The 12753-nt window shown below is 40.0% G+C and overlaps 1 protein-coding gene across 4 annotated transcripts in view; it reads left to right on the top strand.

The window, feature by feature from the left end:
• Nucleotides 1-12753, top strand: part of LOC113547560 (rho guanine nucleotide exchange factor 4) — a 118872-nt gene that overhangs the window by 3613 nt on the left and 102506 nt on the right. For 3 of the 4 annotated variants that reach the window (XM_053235246.1, XM_026947957.3, XM_053235262.1), the window contains exon 2: nucleotides 2566-2595. In XM_053235246.1, the coding sequence (XP_053091221.1) occupies nucleotides 2566-2595 (30 nt within the window). Of the gene's footprint in view, nucleotides 1-2565; nucleotides 2596-7312; nucleotides 7426-12753 lie in introns of those variants that run through there. The other variant, XM_053235260.1, reaches the window with a different exon arrangement.

Here is a 12753-nt window from a genome sequence, read left to right on the forward strand (position 1 = left end):
CTAGAAGTGTGTGTGCTTAACCTGTGTGCTGGATGTGTGTGATCGATGTGTGTGTGTGTGTGTGTGTGTGTGTGGTGGACATGTGTGCTGGATGTGTGTGTGCTGGACATGTGTGCTGGATGTGTGTGTCCTGGATATGTGTGCTAGAAGTGTGTGTGCTTAACCTGTGTGCTGGATGTGTGTGATCGATGCTTATACATACAGATCCAATACTCTAACCCAGTGTGTGTGTGTGTATGTGTGTGTGCGTACAACTATGGAATGTGGCACATTTTGAAGAGCTTCCCTAGCCAGCATGTGATAAAGCTTACATCAGAGCTATCCCTGACCCCTGGGGTCAAAGGTCAGCTGCTGTAACAGTCCCTCAGGGTCACAGATGATGAGATATTGACTGTATCCTCAGGCTGCTCCTCTCATTAGTGCTGTGTGAGAGAGAAACTTTCTCAGAAGGAGTTTCTGAGCTCAGCATGTCGAGAGGCCGTCCTTTATGCTCACTGTCACACGCTGCTGTTGATGAGGACGAAGTGAATAATCTGTTAATATCCTTTCATTTGGCCTTAATAAACTCTGTAAGATAAAACAGCACCTTAGATCTGTTATATTTTTTCTTTCCTAATGAATATTATTTGTACTCAATGTCTCAAACAGCGGTTAATCAAGTCAGTCAATATTCTGAGGATGCTTGATTGACAGCCCTCTGTCTGAGACTCCAACGTCACTCAAGCAACTAAACACAACAGCATGGAATCAGGAATCAACCTTCATGTAGCAGCACACAATTATAGAATTACACAGTAGCCATGATTGCTAGGTTAGCTTTGCACTTGCTAGGTTAGCTTTCTATTCACGGGGTTAGCTTTCTACTCACTGGGTTAGGTTTCTACTCACTGGGTTAACTTTGCACTTGCTGGGTTAGCTTTCTATTCACTAGGTTAGCTTTCTACTCACTGGGTTAGGTTTCTACTCAATGGGTTAGCTTTGCACTTGCTAGGTTAGCTTTCTGTTCACTAGGTTAGCTTTCTACTCACTGGGTTAGCTTTGCACTTGCTAGTTTAGCTTTCTATTCACTGGGTTAGCTTTCTACTCACTGGGTTAGCTTTCTACTCACTGGGTTAGCTTTCTACTCAATGGGTTAGCTTTGCACTTGCTAGGTTAGCTTCATGCTCGCTGGGTTAGCTTTATACTCACCAGTTTAACATTAGACTTGCTAGGTGAGCTTTACACTCACTAGGTTAGCTTTTATTTGCTGGATTAGCTTTACATTTGCTATGATGTTTTGCTTTGCTATTGGTTTATTTTTGCATTTTGCATTTCATGTCAAAGACAGTATTTGTCCTCAGGTTGATCAGGATCAAAAGTATGAGGTGTCATTCTTTAAATGTTTTTAAAAATTGTTATCATTGGCAAACTGCTGCGGTGTAAGAGGAATAACGCACACCATGCTGTTGTAGGGAAATAATCAACTTCAGGGTGTTGTGTTGAAGTGGTGTTACTAGTACCACCTCTTATTTTGCAATAGCAGCACATCTTGAAGTGTTTTATGTCTCTTGCACCACATCAATAAAATTAATTTTTTTTAACTAAAGAACGCCATATGCTTTTTATCTATTTTTAGTTACATTTTAAGTTGTGGAATGTTCTGTGTGCTGTTATAGCAGCTATAAACAGTCGTTCCTTCACCAGCCTCACTTTTTTCTCTCTTTTAATAAGTTAATAAAAAAAAATGCAGTCATGATACTGTGTAACTGCAAAGTGTAAACTCCTCTGTCCAGAAGATGTCAGGAAACGTAAAGTTACAGCTTTACCGCTGACTGTTACAGAGTGCTGACGCTGGAGACTCCTTCCATAAATATTAAATAAATGCACAACTCCTTACAGAAAACTTCCCCATATCAACGATTACACATGGTTTTTAATCTGTTTACGTGGAGCATCTGCTGTACACATCCCTGTGAATGAGCTGTTACTATAGAAACGGTAACATATTAGAATGAGTGCATTAATATAAGAGCTGTTGCTGTGGAGATCTTCTGACCAATCAGAGTCTAGAATTGAACAGCTTAATAAGTACTGATATTATGCAGTACCATTATGGATGATGGTCTCACTGTTCATAAAATCCAATATTTATGATGATACAGTATATCAAAAATTGTAATTATTATCTTCTAAATTTATTGTTAAAATCTTTAACTATTTAATTGAAGAAATGTCTGTATGTAACTGGAATCTTATTAGATATTTTGGTCCCTGAAGAAAACAATATGTGGCTGGAGTTTGTGTTTTCTCGCTTACCCCTGCATAGATCTTGTGTGTGTGTGTGTGTGTGTGTGTGTTTTTTTTTTTTTATAACTATTACTCAATTTGCTTTGGCATATTAAAGCATACCCAAGGCCTTGTGTATATTTCAGTTAATCATGGTGCTATTTGAATTCATAAAGCTCCCCTGAGCTATTTATTACACTGATTTGCATGTAAAAGCAACTGCTTGTGGGTAAAGAGGCACACTGCAACGTTTCCTTCATCCTCATTGAGCTTTTTCTGTTTTTTTTTTTTCCTACACAGAAGCTGAGGATCAGCGCTGCAGGCAGACAGGTAAGCACAAACCCCTTTCTCTCCTGAATCTCCTGATTTTCCTCGAAAATTTTACTACAGCTTCAAAAGTTCTTTGTATTGAGCTGAATGAGTGCTGATATCCGATCGTAATCCTTGATAATGAGAGTGTGTGTTTGGTCGTGTAACAGACGTCACTAATGTGTTATAATGATTAGGCAGCTGTGAGCAGGACAGCTTTATTATTTTTCTGTCCCCAGGGTTGGGACAGGTTTCAGCTTGTCTAACGGTTCAATGTGTGAGGCAGCGCAAGTGTGAATTCCACATGAATGGGCGCATAAACTTTTGCAAACCATGCTTGTCAGATGCATGATCACCAAATGTTTTGTGTTTTGTTTTCGTATTTTACATCTGTTTTGAACATTTCCTCCGTCCATCTGTTTCTCACATTGCTCACAGATACATCTCCATCAAAATGTAGAATCATGGCCTCGGGTTCTTTCCTGGACAGTTTATATTCCTGGATAACTTGTTTCACCATTTCCTGAATGAACGATGGAGCAGGTGTTTTTTTTTTCAGTTCTACATGTTTACAGTTCAGGGAATTCAGCATTAGACATGCTGTTACTACTGATGAACTGATTATGATCACTTATGATATCCTACACCTCAAGTGTACTTACGTGTTTTATTCCTCTTATACCACAGGGAATTTCCAAAGATTACAATTTTTTAATAATTAAAAAATGATGTGTCATACTTTTTTTATCCATTTACAGTTATATACATTTAATGTCTGTGAAACAAGTTAGTTCAGGTTCTCTCTTATGTTATAGCAGCTATAAACAGTCATTCCCTCACCAGCCTCACTTTTTTCACTCTCTTGAAGTTAAGACAAAAAAAAAAAACGCAGCTTGTCTTGTTACTGAAAAGCCGCAAAGAAGCGTAAACTCCTCTGTAATGAAGATGACAGAAAACTTAAAGTTCCAGCTTTACCTCTGACTGTTACACAGCACTGACACTGGAGACTCCTTCCATACATGTTAAATAAACATCTCCTTTCAGAAAACTTCACCACATCAACGATTACACACTTTGTAATCTGTTTATTATCAGTGGAGCGTCCGCTGTACACGTCCCTGTGAATGAGCCGTTACAATAGAAACGATAACGTATTAGAACGAGTGCATTAATATAAACCTGTGATTTGCATCTGCACTACTGTCAGAGCTGCTGTTAGAGAAAATTCATCAACACCACTCCTTTTTTCTAAAAAAAATTTATTTAGGAACTGCTATTTATAAAGTGACGACTACAGGACTCGCTATTTGTTACAAAAACGTTTTAAGTGATGGATTTTTGAAGCATAGATTAACATAATTATCAACAAAGCAAAAATATATATTGGTATATATTTGTTGAAAAGTGATCAGACCACAACTACATGCTACACTGTTGGAATTTACTTTATAAGTCCTCTTGGCGTGAATCAGTTCTGCGGCACGTTAACGAGAGGCAGGGAATGTGTGACCCCCTGCATAACCCCGGCTGCCCCGAAGCCTGCAGTCTCCCAAACATGTTTTTTTATAAAAAGGATATGATTTCTCTTTGCCAAAGTAAACCTCACTAACCGCATCTGAAGGGGCGTTTCTGGAAAGAAGCAGCACTAAGTGGCTGTAAATGTAGCCAGCAGTGACCGAGTGTGGGGCGACGGGAATAAAACGGGTTAAATTCCAACAGCATGGGTGGAGATGGCTCGGAACCACACGGCCAAAAAATCCATAAAGTATGAAATCCATGGTTTTTTCCCAAATGTTTCTATAGGAGGTATTTATGGTTTTAGCTTTGTGTTTTCTATTAGAGAAAAGGTCAGTGGAAAAACAATTAAACTGACTAATTGCCTCAAAACCAAAATTATGCTGAGTAATTCCCTCAAGAGGAAAACCCGAAGACTCCACCAGACTCCACCAACATTCTCTCTCTTTCTCAGTGTCAGCTCGAATCTCCAGGTTTGATTATGTGTGTGTGTGTGTGTGTGTGTTGGGCGTCATTATTCAAACAGTTGTTCACAAGGGTTGCTTTCATTGCTTCATAATGTGTTCACTCGTCTCAAATCCCAGAGTCAGCAAAGTGTTTCCTCATTTTCTTTTTTTTCTCTCCATGCCGCCTAGCGCATTTCTTTTCTTCACTGTGGAATGCCGCTTTGCCAACGTTTCACAACTCGTGCTGTGCCAAGAACCTTGCACTTGATTAATATTGTAACAGAGCCGAGGTTTCTAAACATGAACCAGCGTGGCTTCTGTAGCAGATCCTCTGTTTCAGCCAATCACACGCATTTATGGAAATGATTTAACTGAAGGAAGCTCATCAGACCAGAGACTAGCTACAGAAAGTGCTAGAGAGATAAGAAAAGGAAGTTTGTTCTGTAACTGTTGCCATCATTGCTATTCACTTATCCAGATCTTTGGTAAAAAAGGAATGCTATGCAAATGGACCTTTTACAGATTTTATTCAAGTTCCCCAAATATACAGTTATATATACAGCTACACCTGGTTTACATAGGGACTTCAGGACTTTCCCCAAATGTAAAAAGGGCGTTATTGCCAAAATAAATACATCTTCCATAAATATCTCTATAGTCAATCCAGTTAAACTTCCTCCTGGAGATGTGTCATGGAAGTGGATTGTAAATGGGTGGATCTCTTTGAGCTAACTGCCTCACTAACTAATCCAGAATAATGCTGCAGAAAACTAATGGTTCATCCAGCAGCCTATAAGGTTCTCAGGTTTGTTCTTCTGAGGGTTCCATGGAGAACCTTCCTTTTCAAGTAAAATTCCAGTAAGGTCCAGTAAAGTAAGGTTGTTTGCTTTATCACTCTGAAGGAACCCTTAAAAGTTAAGTGGAGAACCCTATAACAGATGGCTTCTCTTGGAAAAGATTGAACATAACCCCCCTTTAAAAAGCTAGAATCTGTAATCATTCAAAAATAAAGGTTTATTGTAATGATTAAAGGGTTCTTCACTCTATTCCACTGAACTCCTAACGTTGCTACAACAGGTGGCTTCGCTTTCAGAATGCATCTAGAAAGCCAGAACCCTTTACCATTAAAAAAAGAAACTTGATAAACACTTTTGGTTCTTTATGTTTTTCTTTTTTGAAAGACTGAAGAGTTTTGTACCTCTTAGAGAACCATTAAAGGTTAAATGAAGAACCCTTTCCTTTTAGAAAAAATTGCATGTAAAACCCTTTAGATTGCTAAATTATTGCTTAATTATTTAAAAAACAACCTTGAGGAATCCTGGCAGTTTGGTGAAAATAAAAAAAAACAAACCAAACTATTGGTTGCTAAAGGGATTTAAAGGTTCCCCCTGAGGAAAGGTTCAGTAGAGAACCTTACACATATGGCTTCGCTTTCAGAAAAGATTCCACATAGAAAACCTTTAGAAAGCTAGAACCCTTAATCAAAAAAACCCTGATAATCCCTTTTGGTTCCTTAAAGTTTTTTTTTTTTTAAATTATTGTAGCATTCTTTGGTTTGTCACTCTGAGGGAACTCTTAAAGGGTCAACAGAGAACCCTACAACAGATTATTTACTCTTTCAGTAAACACAGAACCCCTTTAGAAAGCTAGAACTCTTAATCATTCAAAAACCCTTGAGGGACCCTGGTGGTTTGGTGATGTGACGTGTCCAGACCGTGAGCAGTAGCAGATTGTCCGATATTTTCCAGCATGTTTAAAATTCCAATATTCCAGGAGTACATCCTGACTGGGATAGTGATCTATCAAAGATCCTCATACATACAACTCATGCACCTGGGAGCAATTTAGATGTAAGTGGCAACTGGAGAATCCAGAGGAAACCTGAGGAGCACATGGGAGTAACCTTCAAAAACTTGACACAGACCTCCTCTGGTTCTAACTGAGCCACCATAAATCTGGAATTGGGCACACGTAGGAAGAGGAGGACTAGCAGTGATGAGTAACAGCCAGTGAGGGACCAGGCTGGAATGACCAGAACATCACTGAAGATCACCTGGTGTTCTGGCAGGAACACCAATCTTTCTCCTTGAACACTCTGATTCTAGTAGTTCTGGATGAAATGAAGACTCATTCCTTACCAGATTTCTGCATCTCTCAGCATAAACACGATGTTCACTCAGTTCACTGCATACAGGGTCGAATCTAGAACTGGAAAAGGTTCTTCAGCTTGTTCCTCTAGGGAAACCTTGGATCTACGTAAAATATAAGAGAAAAAAAGAGCCCTGAACTATCAAAAGAACCATTAAGGAATCTTTTCTTAAGAGTGTATGTAGTTTCTGGAAAGTCTTGCGTTCCTCCATTCTCTCTCTCGCTCTCTCTCTTTCTCTCTGTCTCTCTCTACTTATTTCATGCTCTGATTTTCTGTTTCTTCCCTCATTTTTGTAAGTTTGTCCCTCTCTTTCTTCTCTCTCTCTCTTTCTTGTTCTCTCTTTTTCTCTCTTTCTCTTTTCTTATTTCGTGCTCTGATTTTATATTTCTTTCCTCCTGTTCCTTTGTTCGCTTTTAAATTAAGTGTGTCTCCTCTTCTTCTGTCTTTCTCCATCCAATTTCTCTCTCTCTCTCTCTCTCTCTCTCTCCCCCCTTAGGGTCTCACTCTCTGTCCTTTCTGTCATTCTCTCTCTTTCTGTGTTTTAGGGTTGGACTAACTGCTTCTGTGTGGTATGTGTGTTGGCTGTAGCGAGAAAGAGGAGGACATGCTTAGTTTAGTTAGCTCTATGTGCATGTTTGTGCGCGTGCGTGTGTGTGTGTGTGAGTGTGTGTGTGTGTGTGTGCGCACAGTCAGGCTTTAAGACAGTAAAGGGAAGGATGTATGAGCTCAGCCATGTCACAGGTAAGTCTCAGTTTTAAACAGCACCTCACACAGTTGTCCAGTGTGTGTGTGTGTGTGTGTGTGTGTGTGGTTTGAGTAAGAGTGTGTGCTGGGTTCTGCACGTGTTCTCTGTGGTAATGCGAGGAGAGTTTCGGTAAAGAGAACATCTCAGGTTTGCAGGAATGTTGACATTGCAGATGGTTTTAGTGTTTTGTTAATGTGCTGTGTTACTTGAAATGCATGCCTGAAATGTTTCCATGGAGGTAAACACTGCAGCTTGGAGTTTGGGTTCTGTGTGTTCTCTTTAGTGCGTCTGGGACAGGTGTGTATCGCGTGTGTATATATACACACACACTCTTTCCTCAATGGTGTGTTAGTGCGTCTGGGAGAGGTGAGTGAGATGTATGTGTTTTGATGATACTTAAAGGTTTCAGCAATTTAAGACATTAATGTGTGTTGTGCAGCTGTGTGTGATTTGTATTACTCTTTCTTCAACGAGGGTGGAGCTTAATCGTAAACTCTACCCTGAAACACTTTAAATATGTTTATATTGAAATATTTGTGAAGTGTTTAGTGATTCTGGTGCTAATTTGTTGGCTGGTGGTATATTTTCATTATTATTGTTAGCATAAGTGATAACAGTCCGGTTTTGCAGTTACCTCCTAAACACAAAATTGCGAGATCTTCTTTCCTGACTCACCTTTTTCCAGCGATGAAGCGTAGACGTGGTGGAGACGCTGAGATACAGCAGAGACTCGGCTCGACTCGGTTGGTGATCTGTGAGATGATGGGTGCGATGGTGTTGATGGCGGTATAGTGTATAGGTGAGGAGGTGAGAGAGCTGGACAGACTAAATGACTAAAGCACCGCCGCATCACTCTCTTTGGCTGGAAATGAAGCGAGATCTGGTGATTACTATGTGGTGTGTGTTCAAGTGGTATCACCAATGACAAGAAGTGTATTTAGCCTTGACTGAAAAAAAATTGAAGGACTGAACAGTTAAAATGCACGATTTACAATCTGCTGTAGCCGTCACTTTCATATTATCCATGACTTTTTGGAAAGTCTGAGTTCATTAAAAAATACATGTTTCAGAGTTGTATTCATGTAGTTACAATATTTCAAACAGCACTTGAAGGCATCATATTTGATCTGTTCACTGTAAACTTGATCCTAAAAGAACATTAGCTTGCTAGCAAACCTGGCTCTTGGTAGTTTAATGACACAGTATAATACTTAGCCTAGCTTCATATGAAATTAGCTAGCTATTTAACATCAGATAGCTACTGCTAAGCTAAGTAATGTTAGCATAGTGCTTTAATGTCACAATGCGATTAAAAATGTAATTTTAATTTAATGCTGAACACTGAAGTAAAAAGGAACGCTAGTGGACATCTTATCAAGTTTGTTATTGGTTAATCAGATTTAACCCAAGCTCCGCCCATAATAACGCAGGAAAAGCCTGTGACTGGGTGAAATCAGGACATGAGGAAGTCCGTAGCCACTGCATTCCTCCTGCACTTGAGAGAACGTGAGTGTCCAGCGCTCTGTTGACATTACACACTCATCCAGCTTTTCACATCTGACCCCCGAAAGAGCTGTGAGAGAAAAAAGAATGTAAATATGTGCAATAGGCGCATGATTCCCAGACTGTGTGTTTGCTGTCTCCTTGGTTTCTCTGTGTCCGTGCGTGTGTGTGTGTGTGTGTGTGTGTGTGTGTGTGCTATGAGTCTCGCCATATTACTCAATATCTCTCATACAAGTCACTGAGCTTCAGTACTCGCTTCATGATTCCTTGCTCAGTTTTCACCTATAGGAGAAAGTACACTGAAAGGACAAAAATTAAATACCCAATGTCAAACATAGCCAAGTTTAGTTCTTTAATTGTGCACTGAAGCAATGAGGCTCATGTAGCTAACATATAACGGAGGATTATGGCCTCCAGTTTAGCATTGTGCACTAAATCTACATTTCTAAATCACTTCATGTGGCTCAGGTAGGGGGCGTGGTGTAAAGTCTGAAGGCGGAGTTATATGTTAGAAGTGATGATCATGTAGTTCACTGAATCTGAATGTTTCATTTCTTCTGTTATATTAGGAAGCTGAATATGTACAAATGGTATTACTTTTCCATGGTCCCTCACCACCTCTTTTTTATGCTTCCCTGAAACATTACATGTAACTATAAACGGATAAAAAATATGACGTGTTGTTCTTTACTAAATAGACAGTTGTTAGTGTTGGTAAATTGCTGTGGTATAAGAGGAATAAAATACTTCAGAACATGATGTTATAGGAAAACAATCAACTTCTGGGCAGTACCTGTAATTTCGCTTACATCACATCACCATGAAGTTGATTATTTTTCTAAAACAGCGTTTCCTGAAGGTTCCTTCCATGACATATAATTGACTCACAACATTCTGCAGAATCTCAACCACTGAGTCACTTCTCCACCAGTTTTTCTGTAAACATCGCTCTTAAATAAATTGTGTATACTGCATTCTTGCGTGTGTGTGTGTGTGTAAGCAGTGTTTACTCAGAGTGTTTGCTGCTGTGTGCTGACACGACATGCCGCACTTTTGATCTCGTGTTCTGTCTCAGATACACACGACGCTAATTTCAGCTGTTCACTGTCTAATTGGTGCTGTGTGATCCAGAACAGTACTAGATTTGTGTGTGTGTGTGTGTGTGTGTGTGCATGTGTGTGTGCATGTGTGTGTGTGTGTGCATGCTTTTGGTCATCTCAGAATAAAAACAAAGCCGCAGATCTCCGTCCTGCTGCTCCAGAAGCCATTTTAAGAATTGGAAGACGAGCTGAACAGAAGCTAAAAGAGTTAGAAAGGAAAAATAAACAAAAAGACATGAAGACAGAGAGGGATGGATATATGAAGAAGGTGAGAGATGTGTGTGTGTGTGTGTGTGTGTGGCCTTTTTGATGGCGAGCTCTCAAGGCTGAAAATGACATCACCCGCCCTGGGTGTGAGCTGCTATTACAAATCTGTCAGTGTTTTAGAGGAAAGAAGTGCCGCTGAGTGAAAAGCAGGACGTTGGGGAAGAGGAGAGGAAGAAACGTGATCTAGACGTGTAGCTGGTGTGTGGCTAGTGTGTAACGTGAGCAGTGGTGTAGAGCGCTTTCATTACTGCGCTGAGGTTTTGCTATCAGTCCTGAGGGAATGTTCAGCGCTCTCACAAACCTCTGTCAGCACACAGGATGATTTATCTGAAGTCAATGAGGTGTTATGATAGCAAGAAAATATTTAACATGAGTAGAACATAGAGTTGAGGCCAAAAGTTTACACACACCTATGCTCATATGCTCAGTTCTCCACACATTTCATCTCGCCATACTCTCCTTTTAGTGAGTCAATTACAGCATCTACTTTGTTCACATCAGAGGTAATTTTAAAACAATTGATTAGAGACAAATTTATTTTAGTTTTATTTCCTTATATCCAAATTCCAGGGCATGAAACGTTTGCATGCACCAAGTTGACTGCCTCTTTAAAGAGTCTGAAAGATTCCAGAAATTGATGTAATGACTTTTACAAGCTTCTGATTGGCCACTTGTCATAATTAGGAGTTAAATGGGAGCAGGTTTACAGTGGCTGTAAAAGGGCCTCCCTTTAGATCCAGTGCCTTTTTGCCCTTGATACCTTTAGAAAATCTAAATAACCCAGGCAAGACCTCAGAATACAACTGTGGACCTCCAGCAGTCCAGTCCCTCTTTAGGAGCAATTTCCAAGCAACTAAAGGTGCCAGAAGCTTCTGTACTATCAATTGCGACCACAAAGACATTGCATCGTTCCAGAAGAGGCACACATAAACTCCCAGTGATGAATGAACTGAACCCCAAGACAGTAAGAAAGGACCTAGTGAAGGAATATGAGACATTGGCCTGAACGGCTGTCAGGTGATCACCAGCCTTTTGGAGGAGTGTTCTCTAGTCAGATGAAACAGAAGATTGAACTGTTTGGCCATAATGATCAGCATAATGTATGGAGAAAAAAGAGCTTTTAATCTGAAGAACACTATCCCAGCTGTGAAGCATGGGGGTGGCAGCATCATGCTTTGGGGGTGTTTTCCTGGAAAAGGGACTGAAGCACTTGAGAAAATAGATGGTATCATGATGAAGAAGGATTATTGAGAAATACTGAAGCATCACCACAAAACATCAGGCAGAAAGTTAAAACTTAGTCATAACTGGGTCTTCCAGCAGGACAGTGATCCTAAAAAACCTCAAAATTTGTGGACCGAAGGGAAAAATGTGTGTCTGAGTGAGAAGGCCCACAAAGTTATTTGAGTTACAGCAGTTCTGTCAGGAGGAATGAGCAGAAAAATCACAACAAAGTATTGCAAAGAACACCAAATACTAACAAAGTGTATGTAAACTGTTGACTGTGTATGTAATCTGTTGCTTAGCTATTTTTAAGAAATGATCTCTCATGGAAATAAAGCAGATGTTCTAACTGACCTAACACTGGAAATGTATGGAATAAAGAAATGTGTGGAGTTGTGAAATATTGAAGCAGAAAGAGAAGAAGAAGAAGAAGCCTTTATTTGTTACATATAAAGTACCTTATGGTGAAATTGTTTTCTTGGCATATCCCAGCTCATTAGGAAGCTGAGGTCAGAGCACAGGGTCAGCCATGATACAGCGCCCATGATACAGCCATGATACAGCAGAAAGGGTTAAGGGCCTCGTTCAAGGGCCCAACAGTGGCAGCTTGGTGGTGAAATGCTGACTTTCTATTGAGTGTGAATGTCTTTACCTTAGACTTAACTACATGCTAATCTGGGACTCATCTGTGGCGTAATAAATACTCTTAAATAAAAAAAGAACTTATGTTCTACTGGTGGAACGGCCTGCACACTGAACAGTGCTGTCCTCATCCCAAAGGGTGACCTAACCAAGCTGGGGTCAGAGGTCAAACTGTTAAGCAGGTGATCAAAGTGTTACGAGTCGTTTCAGCATGAGTTCATTTCTGGTCTAAATCTTGAGCAGACATGAGAGAATGAACACATGGAGGAAGCGCTGTACATGCTCGACATATTTTTGCTTTTTTTTCCCCCATGTTAACACCAGACTTATGCTGTTTATCAGTTATAATGAAATTCAACACACACATCCCAAGTATTTGTTAGCATCTCAGCATTCCATTCAGGCGGAGACTGCTCTCAAACAGTACAGCAGAAAAACTACAGCAGTGAGTTTTCTCAGAAGCTGTTGATTAGTTTTCCCACATCTTCAGGACAGAGGAGTTTGCGCTTCTTTGCAGTTTCTCAGTAACATAACAAGCTGTGTGTTTTTTGTCTTATAAACTTCAAGAGAGAGAAAAAAGAGGCTGGT

This window comes from Pangasianodon hypophthalmus, chromosome 1 (genome assembly GCF_027358585.1).
Source record: "Pangasianodon hypophthalmus isolate fPanHyp1 chromosome 1, fPanHyp1.pri, whole genome shotgun sequence".
Lineage (NCBI taxonomy): Eukaryota > Metazoa > Chordata > Actinopteri > Siluriformes > Pangasiidae > Pangasianodon > Pangasianodon hypophthalmus.